The sequence below is a fragment of the Pipistrellus hanaki genome (assembly GCF_964339955.1).
Source record: "Pipistrellus hanaki genome assembly, chromosome: 12".
In the NCBI taxonomy this organism is placed as follows: domain Eukaryota; kingdom Metazoa; phylum Chordata; class Mammalia; order Chiroptera; family Vespertilionidae; genus Pipistrellus; species Pipistrellus hanaki.
In genome coordinates this window covers 38410434-38434172 of record NC_140514.1, presented here as the reverse complement: position 1 = coordinate 38434172, position 23739 = coordinate 38410434, and the positions used below count along the sequence as shown (strand labels likewise).

Here is a 23739-nt window from a genome sequence, read left to right as displayed (position 1 = left end):
ACCCTTTGCACTCCGAACCATTCTGGACATTGGCTACCAGCTACTTGACACTACTTTGCGAAACGTGCGTTGAATTAACTCAATTCCCCGTAATCACTAATAAACTGCAATGTCCCCTGAGAGGGGACATCTGAGTGATATCTTAGAATTCTGATGTCCCCTGAGAGGGGATAGCGGAGTGCAAAGGGTTAAAAAAGGTGAAAGATAAAAAAGTGAAATATGAAAACTGACCTTGTTATTAACTGTTTCATTTTCTGTGACCACCAAAGCAGCTTCTTAAAATAAAAAATAAAATAAGAATTCATGCAGCTTTATTTCATTTATTAAGATCTTAAAATGTACACATAATAACTACCTGAAAATGTATAAAACTGACAAAAGAGGAAATAATTTAAGTAGGAAGTAACTATAGAAGTAACAATGGGTTTTAAATAATACATTTAGTTTTATCCCAAGAACAAAATTTCAGAATAATCAAGAGACAGGGTGCAGAGCTGAATCCTAATAGTCTTAATTTCAGTAAGATTATGACTGTGATATTTAAAAGTATACATATATATACATCACATAAAATTAAACGCTTTATTTTATTAAAATTTAAATTTTCTATCTCTAACGTAAGAGAACAAAATAAAATTTCAATTGGCCTACCTGAAGTAGTTTCTTTAGCACTATTTTCAGAGGCTTTGACTTCCATACTGCTCTTTATTTCAGAGTTTTCTGCATGAAACAGTCTGCTTTAATAGTCTAGAAAACACACTAATGTAATTAAACTAATGAATCTAAACAGAAACTTAAGCTAGATTTATTTTGTCACTTCAATTCTTTTAGGATGGCTGGTTTAAGTCAAAGCTAACACAAGTTTCTCTATGAAAACAAAACAATCCCTTTAATGATTTTTTAAAATATATTTTATTGATTTTTCTTACAGAGAGGAAGATAGAGAGAGATAGAGAGCTAGAAACGTCGATGAGAGAGAAACATCAACCAGCTGCCTCTTGCACACCCCCTACTGGGGATATACCCGCAACCAATGTACATGCCCTTGACCAGAATCGAACCTGGGACCTTTCAGTCTGCAGACCGATGCTCTATCGCTGAGCCAAACCAGTTTTGGCCCTTTAATGATTTTTAAGCAATAATTTCAAAATATACCTTGAATGTACACTAAGATGATCTAAAGAAAACATAAAAAGACAGCATTTCAAAGTTACCTTGTACAGTCAGAGGTTTATTGGCATCTTTGTTTTTGACAATGCCAGCCTTTTTTACTTCTAGAGACTTCTTTCCACTGGACTTTGCTGTAAAAAGCAAAATTGAACCATTACTCTAAGGGTCTGTTGGTTATTTAGTACGTTTCACACTAATATATTAGTAAGCAAGTAGTGCACCTTAAGTATAAAAAGCAGTTATTTTCTACATATTTTCTTCCATTTTTTTATTTTTTATTCTCTCCTTTCCATTTATTTTCAATACCTGTTTACCAATAAGATTTAAAGCAAATGTAAACTGAGACACAATTTTTGTTGATGGCCATTAATGAGCCACAAATTTAACCCTCAGATGACAGAAGCACATTATAATCACACTCACACAAACCATATTTTATAACTTCTACAAAGGTTCTTTACATTAGTCTATTTGGAAAAATTGTAATACTAAACAGAGCATGTAAAACATTGTTTATTTAAAACTAGATGCCCAGTGCACGAAATTTGTGCACTTGAGGGGAGGGTGTCCCTTAGCCAGGCCTGCTTGGGGCAAAGACTAAGTCGGACATCCTTAGCACTGCTGCGGAGGTGGGCGAGGCTCCTGCCACCTCTGCTGGGCTGGCCAGCCGTGAGCCTGGCTTCTGGTGCACTGACAACCAGGAGGCAGCTCCTGCACTGAGCATCTTCCCCCTGGTCAGTGCACATCATAGTGACTGGTTGTTCCTCCGTTCAATTTGCATATTATATTATTATATAGGGTAGTGCTCCATTTCTTTATAAAGGAAATACATTCGTGTAACATGGAAAGAAAAAAAAATCTTCACAGTAATAAACATCAGAACTGTACAAGCTCAGGAAGGTAATATGAAGTGATAGCTTAAAAAAAAATAAGGAAAACAAAGATTGAACAATTTGTAGGGGGGAAGTGGCAGAGTAGCCTGTAATTATAAGGCAAAATAGTTTATAGTTGTCCATATGGAAAATAATACAATACTTAATAAATAATAATACAGACACGACACATGAAATTTTTACCGTGTATAGCTGTCAAAATGTTTCAATACAAAATATGCCAATGGTAGAAATTGTCAAAGACCAAAGTACCAAAAATTTAAAGTCCGTGTTTTAGGTTTTAAATACTAAACTTTTCAAGATGTTATTAGGTACTAAAAGCTATATAAAATTTAAAACTTGTGTATTTAATTTTATTGACAGTATTACAGATCTCCCCCTATAACTGCCTCCATCCCAGGCCTTCACCACACTACTGTTTGTGTCCTTTGATATCATTGTATTATATTCTTTTTTTTTTAAATATATATATATTTTTTATTTCAGAGAGGAAGGGAGAGGGACAGGGAGATAGAAACATCAATGATGAGAGAGAATCATTGATTGGTTGCCTCCCATTGGGGATCAAACCGGTAAACCCAAATGTGCCATTTGACCAGAATTGAACCTGGGAACCTTCAGTCCACAGGCCAATGCTCCATCCACTGAGCCAAACCAGCCAGGGCATTGTATTATGTTCTTTAAGGCAGTTTAAGAATATACTTAAAATGTAGCCGAAAGAGACTGTGCTTGGGTCAATGGGTGTACCAAGAAACTATTATATGAACATTCTCGCTCTGCCACTAACAATGATACTTGCCAGTTCAACATTGCTTCCTTTCCTTCCTACCATTATAGGGAAGATGCAGTGTACTGACGATGTTTTATTGAGTTGTGCGCTTGAAACACAGCCAATGTCACCCCAATAAATTCAATAAAATGAATAAATAAAATATAGTTTGAAGTAGGGAGTATAGTCAGTAATATTTTAATTACTATGTATGGTTTCAGGTGGGAACTGAATTTTATTAATTAATATCCCTACTTACTGGGGGGAATCACTTTGTAAGTTATATAAATGTCTAATGACTATGCTGTAAACTTGAAACTAATACAACATTTTGAATGTCAACTGTAAAAACAAACATACTTAATACCTCTCCCTCCCAACTATCTTACCTGTTTTGATTGAAGCTTTATTACCTTTAGCAGCTACAGTTACCACAGATTTTACAGAACCTGCTGATTTCCCTAAATCAGAAAAAGCTGAGGTCAAAACTGGTTAATTTTTAACCAATAGCAACAGTCCCCCAAAAAACTCACAAAGAACGAATATAAGAGCAACAGGATATGTTTTATCCAAAACATAAAATACTATCACCTATTGGCACATGGCCTTATTTATTTATTTAGCCTCACCTGAAGATACTTTGTTTTTTATTTATTTTTTAGAGAGCAAGAGAGAGAGGGAAAGGGAGAAAGAAAGGGAGAAGGAAAGGGCGGGCAGAGTGATGGGGAAACGGAGAAACAGTGATGTGGAAAAAACATCAATCACCTGCCTCTCTCAGGCAGGCCCCCACCATGGACTGAACCTGCCATCTAGGTATGTGCCCTGACCAGGAATCAAACCAGCACCTTTTGGAGTACAATGCTCCAAACAACTGAGCCATCAGGCCAGGGCAACACAGGCCATTTTTAAAAATACAGCAAAGATAATAATGTCTTCAAGAAAAGCATCACTGAACCAAAAATTCAGGAACATAAAAATGGCATTCAGGCAAGTTAAACAATCTCTGAATGTGTGGATTAACTTGAAGCAAAATTACTAACTGCAAGGATATAAAAGTAGCCCATGTAGTATGTATATATGTATGTATGTATTTGTGTCTGTCTGACTGTCTCTTGTTAATCCTGTTGCTCTTATAATCATTTAGGTCCTAAATGATTTTAGGATATTTTTAGGATATTTTTCAGTTGATTATTTTGGTATTTACATTGCTCTGATCTTTCTTTTTACATTTCCATTTATCACTGCTGCTTCTTTTTCTTTTCTTTTTCTTAAATATATTTTGTTGATTTTTTACAGAGAGGAAGGGAGAGGGATAGAGAGAAATATCGAAGAGAGAAACATCGACCAGCTGCCTCCTGCACAACCCCCACCAAGGATGTGCCCTCAACCAAGGTACATGCCCTTGACCGGAATCAAACCTGGGACCTTTCAGTCTGCAGGCCAACGCTCTATCCACTGAGCCAAACCGGTTTCAGCTGCTGCTTATTTTTCAAGATGATGTTTATAAAGACTATGATTATCAAAGTATCAATAAAAAGATCACCACAAAACCCTTTCCATTCAGAAAACAAAAGGAAATTTAGCTTTGAAAATTAGGATTGGTAACAACTAGCATGGTAGTATGAGGGAAAAGTCAGTCGAATTCCAACTTAAGTTGTGAAGACTTGGGGCATTAATTGGTTTCTGTGCACGTTTTCCCATTTACTATAAATAAGGATGGTAACTGTCACAATTATCTAAGAGCCGTGTGAGAATATGATCATGCTTAGAAAAGTTATATCGGATCTAGTAATAATTAATGTCGTTTTTAAACATTCGTTTAAAATCTTGCTTGGCGTTGACTTGTATTGACATAACCTTCAAACACGTGGTATCTACAGAACGTGTGAAGTGCAATTAACAAGTTTTGCTTGAAAAAGTTTGTGTTTGGTTTGGTTTTTGTTGCAAAACTAGGGCTAAGAAGATGGCGGATGAACAGCATATTCGGCACTGCATGCTTTACGAGTTCCAATTAGGAAGAAAAGCAACTGAGGCTGCAAAAAACATCTGTAGTGCTCTTGGTCAAGATGCAGTTAGCGCCAGAAAATGCCAGCGTTGGTTTGAGAAATTTCGCAAGGGAAATTTTTCGTTAGATGACAAGAGTGGTCGAGGCCGTGTGTCCAATTTTGATCAAGAAGCTCTTCAAGCTCTTTTGGTGCAAAATCCTCAAATTACCCAACAAGAGCTTGCGACAACTTTAAATTGTTCACAAAAAACAATTTCCAATCAATTGCGTGCACTTGGCAAAGTCCAAAAGTTTGGAAAATGGGTTCCTCATGAGTTGACAGACAACAACCGTAATCAAAGAGTCACAATTTGCAGTTCGCTCCTCTCTCGTCAAAACCGTTTGCCGTTTTTAGAGCAAATTGTTACCGGAGATGAAGAATGGGTGCTGTATGTTAATTTGAAAAGGCGGCCTCAATGGTTGGACAAAAATGAGGCTCCGCAGCCCACGCCAAAACCTGACTTGCATGCGAAAAAAGTGATGTTGTGTGTTTGGTGGAATTTTAAAGGAATTCTTCATTATGAACTTTTACCATCTAACCAAACCATTACAAGTGCAGTGTATAGTGCCCAATTGGAAAGGTTAGCCCAAGCTTTAAGAGAAAAAGAACCCGGGCTGATTAATCGGAAGGGCGTAATTCTTCACCACGATAACGCACGACCGCATACTGCAAGAATCACTGCTGAAAAACTGTGCCAGTTGGAATGGGAAGTTCTTTCTCAACCTGCATATTCTCCTGATATTGCCCCTTCTGATTACCATTTGTTTCGTTCTTTGCAAAACTTTCTTCTTGGAAAAAAATTTAATAATGAAGAATGCCTCAAAAATGCATTGACCGAATTTTTTGCATCAAAATCACAAGAATTTTACAACAGAGGGATTAAAATGCTTCCTGAGCGTTGGGCACAAGTAGTAGAAAACAATGGCAACTATATTGTTGATTAAATTTTGTTGTATTGTTTAAATAAATTCGATTTAAAAAAGTATTAGAAAACGACATTAATTATTACTAGACCTAATATAAAGGAAAAGTATTGATATCAACAACAACCAAATGAAAATAGTTTATAAATTTGCCCGTATATCCAAAGACAGACCTAATCTTTGCTCAAAAATAATAACAATCTTTATGAATTGTCACTTGTCATTAAAAATATTGTCACACTGCAGTAACCTGAGTACTAATGAGCCCTTAAATTATTTTTCACCTATCTCTATGTTATTACCATAAGTCAATTCACTTTACTACTTCTAAAGGGGACCAGAATGTAAGAAAAATATCTAAAATAAATTTCCAATAGTTGAAAGGAGCTTTAGCATCCACTCACCTAAATCCCCACCAGTGACTCACATATACTTACTATCAAAGCAATATCAACCTGTTTGCTAAATAAATGCATCTTCAAAACAAGTTTTCTAGCATCCCTGGCATCCTCAGGTTATTGCTTCTAAGCAACTATTATATGAACATTCTGGCTCTGCCACTAACAATATTTGCCAATTCAACACTGCTTCCTTTCCTTTCTACCATTATAGGGAAGAATTTAATACACTGACCTCTATCTACTTAATTAACTGGTATTTTGCAGAAATGGGATAGAAAATGCAAGGGAAAATAAAAGAATTTAAAATTACTTTATAACCCATCATAGGCCATAAAAATTGCAGAGAGAACATAATTTGCAGTAAGTTCATCTGCATTACTTTTTATAAAATAAACAGAAGGAAGACCTAAATAAAAGAGAAAAGAGGAAACTATCTCTGATAACCATTATGAGAAATAGTTTTCTAGTCAAATGATCTTATTTTTATAATTATCGGAAGGGAAGAGCATTATCTATTAAATCTCATTCTTAAAAATTTCTAGATGAGTATAAATTTCAAAGATTAGTACACATTCAGCACATACCATTTCACATGAAATCCAACACTACTGCTACATACTTCTTAAATGACTTAAAGTTTACTAAAATTCAAATAAAAAAACATACCTGAAGATTTATTCCCTTTGCCTACAGATGTCTTAGCTTGTCCAGTTTTGGCTAAAATAACAACAAAAAATATATCAATAACACATTACAAATAATAACATTTAGATTTAGGAAAAACATAACCTGGCAATGATTTTGAAAAACACTGCAAGAAATATCCTTATACTCACCTTTGTATACACATGGAACGGTAACTACAGGTAAATTCTTGGACATAGACTTGCTGACACAAAGGCATAGATTTAAATTTCAACAATATTAAATTGTCCTCCAGAAAGGTTGTACCAATTAATATCCCTATTAATAGAACATATGAGGGGGGCTTTCCCATTTCCACACCAACACAGTTTGTAAAAAAAGTTATTACTCCAATCTGGGATAGAAACTGGTATAATTTTTGTTATCTTAATTATGAGTAAAGTGTAAATTTTCACATGTATAATTCATCTCTATTATCTGCCTACATTTGTCAATTTATTTTGGGGACTTGTTGAGGTTTTTCTTATTGTTTACTAGAGGTTTTTATATATTAGGAAGATTAGTTTATATCACAGAGATAACAGAATATTTCTTCTGTCCTCTATTTATTTATCCAACTATATGAAAATATCTTGAATCTTTAACTGTATAATCCTATATAATAAAGAGGTAATATGCAAATTGACCATTACTGCAACACACAAGATGGCCACCACATGTGGTAAAAGATGGCTGGCCCCATGTAGACACAAGATGGCTGGCAGGGAAGGGCAGTTAAGGGTAAACAGGCCTGCAGGAGAGGGCAGTTGGTGGGGGGAGGGGGAACCAGGCCTGCAGGGGAGGGTAGTTGGGGCAGACCAGACTAGCCAAGAGAGAGCAGTTAGGGTGACCAGGCCAGCAGGGGAGGGCAGTTAAGGGCAATCGGGCCAACAGAGGAGCAGTGAGGTGTTGATCAGGTTAGCATGGAAGTGGTTAGGCGGTATCAGGCTGGCAGGCAGAAGTCGTTAGGGACAATCAGACAGGGAGGCAGGCGAGCAGTCGGGAGCCAGCTATCCTGAATTGTGAGAGGGATGTCCGACTGCCCGTTTAGGCCTGATCTCAGATGGGATCGGGCCTAAACGGGCAGTTGGATATCCCTGGAGGGGTCCCAGATTGGAGAGGGTGTAGGCTGGGCTAAGGGACACACACCTCTCCCCTCCCTGGCCTCGTGCATGAATGACATGCACTGGGCTTCTAGTATATTATATCTGTTAGTACTAATCCATCCTACTCTACCTTTGCAGAACTTTCCTGACTATTCTAATTTTTTATGTATAAAAAATACCAATTTATAATAAACTTACATTTTTTTAAAAACCTTATAGATATTTTGTTAGGTTCATAATATTTGTTTCAATACATGAAAAAAAGGGAAGATTCTAATAGTGAGGCTTTCTATCCAAAAAATGAGGCATTTTCTCATTTAATTTCTCATTTTACTTTATGCCTCTTAGTATTTTAACATTTTCTTTTCATAGCTTTAACTTTTTTATTATTGTAAATGGAATATTTTATTAAATTACATTTAAATTGTTATTCTTATATAATAAAGCAATTAAAGCCTTTTTAATTTAGAGAATATGGCTAATTATAATAACAACATTCCAATATTCTCTTGGATTTTCCATATATACTTGAGTTTTTCACCACCCTTCCTATATAATAAAAGCCTAATATGCAAATTGTTCCCTTAAACCAGGAGTTTGGCCAGGGGGTAGGGCCAGCTGGCCAACCTCCCGCATCCCCTTCACCTGGCTGGCCCAATGGGCCCCAATTGGGGTGGGCCGGCTAGACCTCACCTGTGCACCAATTCATGCACTAGGCATCCAGTACATAAACATTTGCAAATAATACTGTATCCTACATTCCAATTTTTATGCCTCTTAACTTACAATGCACTGGTTGGTCACTATTATATTTTAGAATATTTATGTAATTCATAGAAGTAATGAGTACTCCTTGTTTCCTTGCCAATTTTAATTAAAATACTTCTATTGTTTCATTATTAAGCATATGCTGGCTTCTGACTTGATATGTGTGTATATATTTATGTATATGTATAAAAGTATGAATACACACATACACTATCATATTAAGAAAGTAGTTATCTGCCGAAACCGGTTTGGTTCAATGGATAGAGCATCGGACTGCGGACTGAGAGGTCCCGGGTTCGATTCTGGTCAAGGACATGTACCTTGGTTGCAGGCACGTCCCCATGGGGGTGTGCAAAGGCAACTGATCGATGATTCTCTCTTATCGATGTTTCTAACTCTCTATCCCTCTCTCTTCCTCTCTGTAAAAAATCTATATATATATATATATATATATATATATATATATATATATATATATATATATATATTTTAAAAAAAAGGTAGTTATCTACTTTAAGAACTTTTTTCAATGCTAGGAATGATATGAATGTTAAAACCTTACTAAATATTTTTTGTAGCATTTATCTTTCTCTAAAATGGTAAAATGAATTAACAGATTGCCTAATTTTGAATCATCTTCATATTTCTGATATGAGGCCATCTTGGACACAATATAGTATTTCTTTAATGTGCTCCCAAATACTATGTGCTAATATTTTACTTAAAAGTGTTATCATTATATTCATAAGTCAAGTTATTCTACATGGAATTTCAAGAAATAACTGGGAGAGATCCCATAAACCTTCACCCAGTTTCACCTACTGGTAATATTTTGTCTAACTATATATGCTATCACAAATAAGAAACTGAGCTGAGACCGGTTTGGCTCAATGGATAGAGCGTCAGCTTGGGGACTGAAGGGTCCCGGGTTCGATTCCGGTCAAGGGCATGTATCTTGGTTGTGGGCATATCCCCAGTAGGGGGTGTGCGAGAGGCGGCTGATCGATGACTCTCTCTTATCGATGTTTCTCTCTATCTCTCTCCCTTCCTATCTATACAAAATCAATAAAATATTTAAAAAAACAAAAACAAAAAGCAAAACAAATAAGAAACTGACATTGATACAATCTACTCTTCTTCAAATTTCCCCATTTTTACATGCACTAATTAATGTGTATTTAGTTTTATGAAATTTGATCATAGCGTGTAGATTACTGTGACCAGTAGTCAAGATACAGAACAGTTTCATCACAAGGATCTTTCCTACTACTCCTTTAGCAACAGCTACTCCTTTCCTCCCCTCAAACCTTTGACAAAAACTTAATTGTTGTTCTCTATATTAATTTTATCATTTCAAGAGTGTTATAGAAATAGAAGATTATAATATTAATGGATCAAATTTAAAAACTTCCAACATGAATCTTCAAGGCATTCTATAAAGTGATTCCTTAATTCTGTTACCTTTGTTATGTCATCTCCCTAACTGAAGCATCTTCTGCCTCTCTTTCATCTGTTTACACATTCACATTTAAAACTTTAGTCAAAATTTACCGCCCTCTGGAAGCCATCCAGAGTCACTTTCACTAACTTACAATTACTTCAGTATATTATCCAACAAAACATTATGGACAAATGAGATACTCTATGAAACCCAATGTTCCAGTCACCTGAATATCAGTTTTCAGAAAACTAATTAATCTATTCTGAATAGAAATCCGGAACACTCTATACATCTGCCTTTCCAAAAGAGAGCAATTTAACATTCTGAATATATTTTATGTCTACTTCATTTTAGCTTTTGTGTCTTATCCATCTCTACCAAGGTGTTTATTCTCCTTAGACTCATGTATGTATTTTAGCAATAACTTCTTTGTCTCCACCTTTTCAATCCTAAATGGAATAAGAAAAAGATGTAATCTAGTTTATTAAAATTATATGAACAATTTATTTAGCTAGATTCATAAAAAAGGCCTGAAGTTGTAAAGAAACAACTTTCACCATGTGAATAAAATATTTCCATTTTGTCTTTTTTTGTTTTACTTTCGAAAACAAAGAGGAACAGACAAGCAATCTTAACAAACTTTGTTTTGTCTTGTGGGTTTATCGGGAGCAGATAAAGAGAGGCAAAATGTAAACAGCTATTCACTACAGAACTGTGATAGGTACTTCAGAAGAGGTCCCTTAACTACATAGTAAATAGCCTAATACAGGAGCCAATTTGGGTCCCTACCACTAAGGCACGATAAGTAATGTTTTCCTATCATCATCTTACAAGACATTTCTAGTAAAATGACAAAATACACATATTTGGAGAAGGAGTATTAAAAATAACAACTTACCAGCAGAAGCTGACGTCCCAACTTCAGCAGCTTTGGAAGTATCTGTATCTTTTCTATTTAAAAAAAGAAAATTCTAAGTTCTAAAACTTCTTAAGTTGTAATTTAAATCTAAAAAAGTTTAAAATAATTAAATTTGAACACTGTCCCATTAAACTAGAGCCAAAGTAGTAAAACATTAAAAAAGCAGTTGTAAAATAGAAAATTTTCAATTCGTATGCAAATTCATTCTCACATGAAATTACAGAAATCACTTACTTTAAAGCAGATGTTTTCTTTGAATCTATCTTTTTCTTCACCTCTTTGTTCTAGGAAGGAAAAATATTTTAAAGAAAATTTTAATTTTTCTCAGTTCTAAAAACCTTTAGACAATTCAGAAAAACATAAGAAAATTTAAACATTAAAAAATCTTTCTACCCTAAAGTGTAAACGCATATTACCTTTCTCTAATTAGATAGAATAAAAATATTCTCTTCAACCTGTAATCACATATGACATAATTTTACATCCTACACATTCTTATCACTGTCTTTTAAAACATTTCAAATAGCATTATATTTCAGATGTCTAACTATCATGCTAATCCAATCTACCACATCTTTTGCTTTGACTACAATAACCTTATAACAGGCAGAAAGAAGGGGTATAAGGATTGGCAAGAAGTATGCAAGGGGCTTCCGAGATGTTATCAATATTATGGTTTGTGAGCAGGACAGAGGTTTCACAAATATTTCCTTTTTGTAAAGTATTCCCTCCTAGTCTATTACTCACCATTTAATACTGTGTATAAGCTATACAGTCATGCACCACATTACGACCAAAACAAACCACATATATGATTATGGTCCCATAAGAAGAACCCTCAAGCCGAGACCGGTTTGGCTCAATGGATAGATCGTCAGCTTGGGGACTGAAGGGTCCCAGGTTCCATTCCGGTCAAGGGCATGTACCTTGGTTACGGGCATATCCCCAGAACGGGGTGTGCAAGAGGCAGCTGATCGATGACTCTCTCTCATCGATGTTTCTAGCTCTCTATCTCTCTCTCTTCCTCTCTGTACAAAATCAATAAAATATATTAAAAAAAAAAAAAAAGGAAGAACCCTCAAGAAAATTCACAGTGAATGGATTAGCAAAAGCTTTTGCAGATTTCAACAAGCTCCTTAAAAAGTTTGAAAACATGGACCCTACACTGAAAGGTTTCATGGTACATTATCTGATTACAAGCAAATCTATGATGATAAAAAGAAAGCAAGCAAACCATCATAGAATATTCCTGAAAAAAGAGACATCTCCTTAAGAAGAGCCTCAGGCAGGTCCTTCCGGAGGTATTCTAAAGAGTCCAGAAGTTTAAAATTTTAAAGGTTGTAAAAATGTTAAAGTTAATTTATTATTGAAGAAAAATATTTCATAGGGTAGCCTGTGTGTTCAGTATTTATAAAGTCTACAGTGATGTACAGTAATGTTCTAAGCCTTCACACTCACTCACCACTCAGATTTATTCTGAGCAACTTCCAGTTCTGTAAGTTCCATTTAAATAAGGGCCTTAAACAGATGAACCATTTTTTGTATCTTATACTGAATTTTACTGTACCTTTTAAATATAGATATGTTTAGACACACAAGTATTTACCATCCTATCTAATAAAAGAATAATATGCAAATTAACCATCACTCTGCTACACCCCCACAAACTACTCCCACCAACCAATTAGGAGCGATCATGCAAATTAACCCAAGATGGCGGCAGCCATGAAGAGAGCAGGAGGGAGGAAATGGAGGAATCTAAGCTTTCGGCACACCCTGGCCTGCCCAGGCTTCAGCTTAAGGCTACAAAGTTTCAATTATAGAAGATAAATCCCAAGAAAAATGGTGGCAGCCAAGGAGCTAGAGAGAGCAGGCTAGGGTTGCCCCTGGCAATGGAGGAAGCCAAGCTTTCCACCTGCCCTGGCCAGCCTAGGCCTTCACTCCAGGCTACAAAGTTTCAATTATAGAAAACACATAAATCCCAACAGAAATGGCTGCCATTATGGAGGAAGCAGAAGGCTTGGCTCTGCTCCAGGCTACAAAGTTTCAATTGTGGAAGATAAATATATCCCAGTTACCAGGGCCTCCTCTTGGGTCACCGGGGAGCATGGCCAACCTGCAAACCACCACAGGCCACTCACTCAGGCCACCCCACGCCCCAAGGGAACCCCCACGCTGATCCAGGACACCCTTCAGGGCAAACCAACTGGCCCCAACCCATGCACCAGGCCTCTATCCTATCTAATAAAAGCGTGATATTCAGAGTGACCATCACTTCCACACACAAGATCAAAATTGGTGCCCCCATGTGGTCAAAAATCCTGCTCCCATGTGGACACAAGATGGCCGGGGAAGCCAGTTGGGAGGGACCAGGCATGCAAGGGAGGGCAGTCAAGGTTGATCAAGCCTGCAGCGGGGGGACTTAGGGGTGACCAGGCCGGCAGAGGAGGGAAATTGAGAACAAACAGGCTGGCAGGGAAGCAGTTAAGATATCAAACAGGCTGGCAGGGGAGTGGATAGGGGATGATCAGGCTGGCAGGCAGAAGTGGTTAGGGGCAATCAGGAAGGCAAGCAGGTGAGCAGCTGGGAGCCAACAGTCCTGGATTGTGAGAGGGATCCCAGATTGGAGAGGGTGCAGGCTGGGCTGAGGTATACCCCCACCACCGAGCATTAATTTCATGCACTAGGCCTCTAGATGTGTTATAATTGCCTGCATTATTCAGTACAGTAACATACCATACAGGTTTGTAGCACAGAGCAATAGGCTATCCCATATATGCCTAGATATGTACTAGTAAGTGCATTGTGATGTTACGACGATGAAATCACCTAGTGACATATTTCTTATAACATACACCACTCTTTCATCAAAACATAATTATATATGCACATATTAAAGTTATTGATTTTAGTGTATTTGAATCCAATACAATGTGATGTAAACATCTGCTTTATGCATTTTTCTGTATGTGCCAAACTTAAGCAAAAACAAAAAACCTTAAAACTAATACAATAATGAAATTTAAACAATACTGATACGGGTTTAATTCCAGTTTACCTGTGCTTTTTTCCTTCCTGGAACAGATACTTTCACATTTTTCCCTTTTACCAAAAGAGGTGTTGTTTCAATATACTTCATGACTGCACTGACTGCCTCCTTAAATTCCATTTTCAAGTAAGCCTAAAAGAAAATACATCATTAGTACAAAGAATCTAACTTAAAATTCTCTGCATTACTCAATATTATTTTGTGTAAAATAGAACTATGAAATTACCTCAAGTCTTGATTTTACCTCTTTTTTTTTCCTTAAGTGTAGATTGTTCTTTAGAATGTTCTCACACATGAAATGGACTTTTAACCTTATACCATTATAAATGGACCTTTAAACTTTCACCATTACAAAAACAATTAGAGGGAAACAGTCTTCCATTTTAGGCTCATAGAACAATAAGAAATGGGGAGACAGGGCTCAATTAAAAATCAATCAGGATCTGTTTGATTTAAGGCAGGATCTGTTCTAACTGCTTTAGGTCTGAGTTTTAAAAAATCCTCACCTAAGGGATGTTTAGAGAAAGAAAAGGGAGAGAGAGAAACATGGATTGATTGTTCTCCACACAAGCGCCAACCAGGCATCAAACCCACAATCTAGGTATGTTCCCTGATGGGGAATTAAATCCATCACCTTTTGGTATACGGGACAATGCTTGAATCAACTGAACCACCTAGCTAGTTTGATGAACTTTGTTATGTGAATTACAGAAATACAACCCACATATAAAAAAATACTTACTGTACAAAGTAATTTCTTTTAGTATAAGCTTACTGGTATGCTAAAGCAATGGTTGGCAAACCAAGGCCTGCCAAATATTTTGTTTTGTTTTTAAATCCTCACCCAAGGATATGTTTATTGATTTGAGAGAGAAAAGGAGGGAGAGACAGAGACAAAGAGAAAAACTGATGTGAGAGAAACATTGATTGATTGCCTCCCATCCATGCCCCAACTGGGGATCAAACCTACAACTCAGGTATGTGCCTTGACTGGAAACTGAACCCACAACCTTATTTTTTGACGTAGGGGGCAATGCTCCAACTAACTGAGCTACCTGGCCTGGCCTTGCCACCTGTTTTTTAATTTAAATTTTTTTTTTTTTAAATACAACCATGCTCATTCATTTATATATTACCTATGACTGTTTCTGAACTACAATGGCAGAGTTAAGTAGTTGTAATCCTATGGTATGCAAAGTCTAAAAATTTTACTGTCTAGCCCTTTATAGATCAAGTATGCCAACCTGTCCTAAGAATATTAAAGTGTTCTGGGACATTGTTGATTTGAAAACAGATATTTACATAAATTTCAATTAACAATTTATGTATATTACTAGAGGCCCGGTGCACAAAATTAGTGCATGGGGGAAGGGGAGAGGAGAGTGTCCCTCAACCCAGCCTGCACCCTCTCCAATATGGGTCTCCTCGAGGGATGTCAGACAGCCCATTTAGATCCCATCTCAGTAGGATTTCCCTAAACAGGCAGTTGGACATCCCTCTCACAATCCAGGACTGCTGGCTCCCAACTGCTCACCTGCCTGCCTTCCTGATTGCCCCAAACTGCTTCTGTCTGCCAGCCTGGTCACCACGTAATCACTTCCCTAGCAGCCTGATTGATGCCTAACTGCTCCCCTGCCAGTCTGATTAGCCCTAATTGCCCTCCCCTGCATGCCTGGTCACCCCCAACTGCCCTCCCCTGTAGGCCTGGTCACCCCCAAATGCCCACCCCTGCAGACCTGGTCCCTCTCCCCCCAAACTTCTCTCCCGTGCAGGCTTGGGTGGCCCGGCCCCAACTGCCATTCCCTATAGGTCTGGTTGCCCCCAACTTCCCTCTTCTGCCAGCCAGGTCACCCCTAACTGCCCTCCCCTTCACGCTTGATTGCCCCACTGCCCTCCCCTGCTGGCCATCTTGTGTCCACATTGGAGCAGGATCTTTGACCACATAGGGGCAGACATATTGTGTGTTGGAGTAATGGTCAATTTGCATATTACTCTTTTATTACATAGGGTAGAGGTGGGCTGGCTTATTTGCCTGAAGGGTGTCCCAGAAACGGTGGTGGTCCTCTTAGGGCGTGGGGTGGCCTGGGGGAGAAGCCTGTGGTGGTTTGCAGGCTGTCCACACACCCCGGTGACCCAAGTGGAGGCCCTGGGATCTAAGATTTATCTTCTATAATTGAAACTTTGTAGCCTTGAGTGGACACCTGGGCCCACCAGGGTGTGCGGAAAGCTTGGCTTCCTCCATTGCCAGGAAACCTAAGCCACCTGCTCGCTCCATGGCCATAGTCATATTGGTTGGGTTGATTTGCATACTCCCTCCTGATTGGCTGGTGGGCATGGCTTGTGGGTGTAGCGGGATGATGGTTAATTTGCATATTACTCTTTTATTTGATAGGAGGGTGTTGTAATAAAAGTAGCTAAAAGATCAAACAATGACTTTTTTAAAGCAATAACTTTTTATGTATTTTCATAACATATTGAGTGGCTCACCTCTTTTCTATATGGAACAATTAGGACATCATTAATTTTTCCAAATGGTTGAAATAGTTTTTTAATATCTTCTTCAGTATAGCCATCCTCTGGTAATTCAGATATAAGAAGAACTGAACCGTAATACAAAGGTTGGTCTTTCCGAAGCTATTTTGGGAATAAAAGAAAATTAAATATAAGCCATTATGCACAAAGTACAGTAATAATAGTTCCCAATATAAATTCTTCTACCATTAATCTTACTTCTTTAAAGTCTTTTCTAAATATTTTAGCACAAGTAAAAATAATTTTTAATGCTAAAAAAGGTGCCATTTTCCACTCAAACAGTGATAATGAGTTTATAGGTAACCGATCACAGATGCTCTTTTCTGTTTAGAAACGTTTTATAAAAAGGAAGATCTATGAAATGGTCCAAAACTATTAATATTTTTGTATATGAATCTGCATGGTCGATCACTAATGAAGTCAAATTACAGCTTTGTTCAGTGTGTTCTAATTATTGACAATATCTTAATATTGTCTTAATATCTTTTTTAAAAATGTATCTTTATTGTTGAAAGTATTACAAATGTCTCTACTCCCTCAACCCCCCTTACTCTCTCAACCCCACTCCGGCATCCCCTAGACCTTCACACACTATTGTTTGTGTCCATGGGTGATGCATACATGCATATATGTCCTTTGGTTAATATCTTAACAGCTTAATAGGGCCCGACTTCAAACCAGGTATGTGCATGACCAGGAATCAAACCCGCCTTTTGATGTACAGGACAATGCTCCAACCAACCAAGCCAGGCTGGCCAGGGGAGACTCACTCGATAGCTTACTAACTAAGATAACAAAAATATCAATGCTGCTGATTACATTCACTTTCCTAATAAGAGAGCAAAATTCTTCATGGTCTACTTATGTAGCTAGCCAAAAACACCAAATTACCAGAATGTTTTCCTTTAATAGATCAGATGCCAAGCCTCTAGGATTTGTAAACTATAAAATTTTGGATAATTGGACTTACATTATATTCATAAAAAAAAATAAAATAAAATATTCCATACCAATAGATTTTAACAAGTCATGATTTCAAAATTTTGGAAAATTAGAATTAAAAAAATTCAGACAATTCCGTTTTCTCTGTCATAATAGTGAATGTATGCACACACTGGCACTAACAAATTAAAGAACTACTGACCTTACGCTGGCCAGAAACAGCTTTATCAGACATCTGTTTGAATTCGGATAAGGTGGCATCTTCAAGATTCTTTGATTTGTAACGAGTAGAATATCCTTCGAAATTTGAATCATTCTTTGTAGAGCTTACAGATTTAAATGATGGCTTTGATCCACTTCCAGTTTTAGCCTTTCGTGCTATTAAGTGTCCTTTATCAACTGCTTCAAAATGCTTCTCCTTACTGAATTCTGGGACATGCCCTGATCGTTGTGCTACATCTTCTAATGCTCTTTTTCTATCTAGTGAAGAGGATATAAATACTACTTTAATTAAAAAGAACTTAAGGTAGAAACATTTCATCACATTATATATATATATATTTTTTAAAAAAGATTAACCTTTCAACTGTCCAAATATTTATACCATAGAGCCACTGTCAGGCCAAACAGGGAGCATATATACACAAAAAATGTTCAGTCTTTAATCCTTCACGCAAAAAGCTTTTACATGAACTTCCTTTATTCAGTGAGCTTCTATTACACCAGCTGTCCGCAAGTTTTATTTTCTGTATCCCTCTACACTCTAAAACATAAGAACTCAGTATTTCCCATAAAAGAAATTAATCCTTGATTTTTAAAATCGATGTTGGGTGGACATGTACACTCCTGCACATTTCTTCTAATAGTTAATAAAGGGAAGAAAAATTAACTAGGTTTTGATGTGGGTCAGACTTCATAGAACAATTCTAAAATTTAATAAAGTAAAATATTTCATTTCTTAAGAAGTTAAAAAAGAGCTAAGGCAAATAACTCAGATGTCAACTTTTGTTAAATCTTAACAGTACATAAACCACCATTTCAAACTTATTAAAGATATACAAATATAAAAATTCAAACAAATAAAAAACCTCAAAAAAAACGGTCAAAATAAGTAGACTTATACATGATCATAAGTGTACCTGATGATCTCACTGATCTCCTTATTATCCTTTCAGGGCTAACTGATCGATAGCTTTTTGGACTACCTCTAAATGGATTTCTCATTCGATATGGTGAACGGGACCTGGATCTATATCTGGAAATGAAACGATGGCAAATTCTTGGACTTCGACTTCTCGGTCTATATATATATCGTGTTGGGCTTCGAGATCGATGGAATCTGTGACTTGAACTTGATCTCCTAGAATGTCTAGGACTGAGGGAATGAGAACGACTTCTTGGAGTTTCATTTTCTTTTCTATTGCCTTCATTTCTACAAAGTGGAAAAAGACACACAAATTCAGCAATTTAATGTAAATTTAAGCTACTTAAGTGACAAAAGGATATTCTTAAAAATAGACTACTAATAAAAGCAAATTCTGATACTATGTATTTATGAAAAACAAAAACTTGTTTGTTATGATCTGATTTAGCCTTGAGACAAATAAGAAATAATCAGACCAGATGCCCAGCCCTCTAACTGCTTGGATCCCTCTGTTTTGCTAATTTACAGAATTTTATTATCATCAATTTCTCGGGCTTTTCCTATATCACAATTATATACAAATTAGTGGCCTGGTGCACAAAATTCGTGCACGGGGTGGGAGTGGGGGTATCCCTCAGCCCGGCCTGCACCCTCTCCAATTGCACCCTCTCCAATCTGGGACCCCCTGGGAGATGTCTGGCAGTCAGACATTTCTTCTGACAATCTGGGACCGCTGGCTCCTAACCACTTACTTGCCTGATCATCCCTAACCACTCTGCCTGCTGGCTTCACCCAACTGCTTTTACCCCTCCCTCCCCGCCTGTACTCCCTCAACTGCCCTCCCACCACCCACCTGATCGCCTTCAATTGCCCCCTGCCACACCCTGCCAGACTGATCGCCCCCAATTGCCCTCCCTCCTGGCCTGATCACCCCTAACTGTCTCTGCCTCGGCTCCACCTCCATGGTTTTGTCAGGAAGGAAATCTGGAAGGTCTCCCAGTCTAATTAGCATTTTACCCTTTTATTAGTATAGATATTTTTTTTAAAATATATTTTATTGATTTTTTTACAGAGAGGAAGAGAGAGGGATAGAGAGTTAGAAACATCGATGAGAAAGAAACATTGACCAGCTGCCTCTTGCACACCCCCGCCTACTGGGGATGAGCCCGCAACCAAGGTACATGCCCTTAACCGGAATCGAACCTGGGACCTTCCAAACCGCAGGCCAAGGCTCTATCCACTGAACCAAACCGGTTTCGGCAGTATAGATATGTTTTAAAAGTATTAAGTTATATAAAAAGTTTAGGACAAAAAGTTTTTAGGAAACAATTTATATCAAGAAATACTTTTCAACTTTTTTCCTAAAAGATTATGCCATTTACAAATACTTCTTTGACTGCTGTATTTGTATATATGCACAACGAATAAGGACCCCTCCCACCCCCCAAAGGAAAACAACCAAACCTTAATAAAACCATTCCCATCCTACAAGGCAATTTATAATCTAAGATTCCACAAGTATAAAGTAATAACAAAAACATGAAGTATTTTTTTAAAAAGACTAAAAAGTAGAAGAGGAAAACTATTTAAGTTGGGGTAATTAAAACTGGACTTAGTTCAAAACAGTATCTTATATATAAAAAAAAAAAAGTACTTGCTTACTTCTAAAAAGAAAATTGTTTAAATAACATCATTGCTAAAAACATAATTACCTTCCATAATGATTGTGTGGGTGGGGATGTGGGAGAAGGGTGGAGATGCAGGAGGCCATAGAGGACATAAACGGCGGTGGAAAATAATAAAATAAATTTTAAAATAAGAATTACCTTCTTGATGGGAGGATCTCAGGATTCCAATCAGGATACCTGTTTTAAGAATAAACAATATTAATTAACTATCAAAATAAGACTGTAAAGTTCCACTGATCTTACTCTGCAATTTATTTGTTCAAAACCTATGTTTACATAGTAATTTACTATAATAGTATATTAAAGCACAAAAATTTTCTTGGCAAGAAAATTTTGAGTGTGTAATTCAGTAATTTTCAACAGATGGACTGTAAGAATTTTAAAACATGCAATACCTGACTATTTAGTCAGGAGCACTGATCGCTTAGCTTGTCAAATTTTTAAAAATGACAACAGCCAACACAACAATAGTTGGCTTGTATGAATAAATAAAAATTACATCTATTTTTTTTTTTGTCAGATTGGCCAAAAATTATATATTTTTTGGTGTGCTGCAGAACTTTAGTAATTAGTTTATTTATGCCATGAGATGAAAAAGGTTGAAAACTGTTGGTCTAATCCAATCAAGTATTATGCTAGTAGACAATTCAGAGAAAATAAACAGGAACGCCATACTTTATAAGACTTCAAAAATTTTTAGAGTTGAACAAGGAATACACATAAAAGAGGTATAGAAGAGATCAAGATACAAGCTCATGTAGGGGTTAAAAGAGGGAAGACAGTTCACATACTTTCCAGGAGACACTATTCTACATTGCACCAAGTGGTCCTCAGAGAGATGAACTAATCTGGCTGAAGCACGGAAATGACAAAAAGGAATTATGAAAGGGAAAAACCTGGAAAGAGATCTCAAAGAGCAACTGTGAAGGTCCTTGAAATCAGGTAAAGTGGGTGCATATAAATAAGTACATGTCTAAAGTGAAGAGAATATAGGAATGTTTTCAGAATAATCAGAAACATATCTGGAATGTGCGGGGAGGGGGTGGTGAGGGTTGAGATACTTAGAATTCAGGCATGTAGAAGCTATGCTATAGTACTAAGAGCGAGAAACTAACAAAGAATGGGAGGGATCTGTAGGAAAAAGGAGGGTTGAGAACTTAAGAGATTAAGGGGTATTGGAAGAAAGGAAAAGAAGAACAGTAACATCGTAGAAGATTAAGAAAAAGACATTTTCTTCCTTAACTTTTCTAGGGAATGTGGACTCTAAAGGTTCATTGGAAATGGTAATTAAAACAAAACATCAGAAACCACCAGTATTCAAGAATATAATTTCAGTAATTAAAAAAAAGAGCTAGATAAGGAAATGGAAGCAGATGCATTCAGCAGTCACCTGGCAGGAAAATGAAGTTAGGTCAAAACCTTAGCAAATGTTTTTGTTGTTGCTATTGTTTTTAAATATGTATTTTTTAAATTAATTTTAGAGAGAGAGGAAAAGAGAGGGGGAAGAGAGAGAAACATCGATTGGTTGTCTCCTGCATGCCCCCTACCAGGAATCAAGCCCACCACACTGGCCAGGGCTAAAGTAGTTTCTATTTATTGTTAGCAGGTTAACTTGATAGCTATCCTCAACTCCTTTTTACCTTGCCTTCCTCTACTACAAAGGCTAACAAAGCTAAATCTTTGTTTTCCCAGTTTCCTTAGAAGATAACCAGTGGTAGATTCTAACCAATGAGACATAGGTACAAAGCAGACTTCTGAGAAAGCTTTTGCTCTCTCTTCTTCTTACTTTGACGTACAAATTAAGAAGAAAAGAAAAAAAAAAGTTAACTTTAAATTCAATGTGTTCATCACCTAGCATCAACAACTGTCAAAATATGGATATTTTTGTTTCCTCTACTCCTACATTTTTTAAAGCTTTCATTACTCTGTACCACCTAAAAAGATCCATTTATAATTTTGTGTTTTAATGTAACATCTTTGGAATCAAACAAAGTTGGATCTAAGTGTAGGTGCTGCTATTGAATGGCAAATAAAATATGTGCATGGAAAAATAGGCATATCTGCAGAAAAGGCTTTATAAATCCATGCCATTTGTTCTGATAAATTACCAACAGCATATGTAACTACAAATCTGTTACTGCCATTAATGCCTATCTACAGCAAGTAACCCATTCCTACCTAGATCCCCGAGTAAATAACTCATTCCCACCTAATTCTCTCACCTTCATAAAAATTACACACCTCAGTGGGTATCTATGGGAAAATTTGTGGCTTAGAGATTTTCCACATACAGAGGCAATGAAGTCTATCAGGTAACAATTATAACTACATGATAACCTATGTCTTTCTACACAGTATCTACATAAGGAAGCAACTCCAATCTCCATTCTTAGTCTTTATGATTCAAGTAGGGCTTGTATCATACATAACCAGGAGTAGGTATGACAATAACTGAGTTAAAATACTCTGCTCCCACAGTCATTATAATTGGTTCAGAGATGGACAACTAACCCAGAGTAGACCAAAGGAATAAAACCAAAGACTTCTGCAGCAGTTATGAGGAAAGAGGTGTTTTGTGTGTGTTTTTTAAACTCCTGGAATTTGCAAGCTATACAGATCACTTAAGTCCAGAACCTGGAGGTCACTTTGCTTTGTGAAGAAAAGAGTGCCTGAGATCTCATAAGGCCAAAGCAAAAGAGAACTGCTAAGAAACCAAAATATTTCTCACACTTTGATTTTTGTTAAGCATCCAATTCAGCTGCTTTGAAACTAGAACCACTTTTTAAGCTTCCCAGTTAAATGAGATATTAAATTATCATACTTTAGTAGTAAAAACTACTTTTGACTTATTAGATTCATCACTTACAAATAGTCCTAACTAATGTCAAAAAAAATTGATGTTTTCATAAAGAACAACAAGAAAAACCACAAAACAACAGCTGCCACATATCTCTTTGACCAAGAACATGTTACAGCAATTCTAGTGATAAGGAACTTGACATTCAACTTTATGAGTATGTTTAATGATACTAGGGGAAACATTTAATTTTATGTGACTCTAAGAGACGTAAGAGAATACTGTTAAAATCACACTTTTCACCTAAACAGGTACCCTGTCTTAAAGAAGGAAAAGGTGTAAGAATTAAAAAAACAATTTGAGCTCAGCTGGTATGGCTCAGCATTTGAGTATGAACCTATGACCCATGTCATGGTTCAATTTCCGCTCAAGATACATGCCTCCAGCTGGATGTATGCAGGAGGAAGC

General features: G+C 36.8%; 1 protein-coding gene across 7 annotated transcripts in view; it reads right to left on the bottom strand.

The window, feature by feature from the left end:
- LOC311631258 (zinc finger protein 638-like) overlaps positions 1–23739 on the bottom strand; it is a 65975-nt gene that overhangs the window by 24303 nt on the left and 17933 nt on the right. For 5 of the 7 annotated variants that reach the window (XM_084901175.1, XM_084901179.1, XM_084901180.1 and 2 more), the window contains exons 4-15: positions 20613–20651; positions 18782–19074; positions 17845–18122; positions 16656–16802; positions 14178–14300; positions 11354–11403; positions 11099–11151; positions 6868–6918; positions 3222–3293; positions 1215–1301; positions 652–720; positions 232–275 (exon numbers count right to left, since the gene is read on the bottom strand). In XM_084901175.1, coding sequence (XP_084757301.1) covers positions 232–275; positions 652–720; positions 1215–1301; positions 3222–3293; positions 6868–6918; positions 11099–11151; positions 11354–11403; positions 14178–14300; positions 16656–16802; positions 17845–18122; positions 18782–19074; positions 20613–20651 — 1306 coding nt within the window. The remainder of the gene's footprint in view (positions 1–231; positions 276–651; positions 721–1214; positions 1302–3221; positions 3294–6867; positions 6919–11098; positions 11152–11353; positions 11404–14177; positions 14301–16655; positions 16803–17844; positions 18123–18781; positions 19075–20612; positions 20652–23739) is intronic. The other 2 variants (XM_084901178.1, XM_084901181.1) reach the window with 2 other exon arrangements.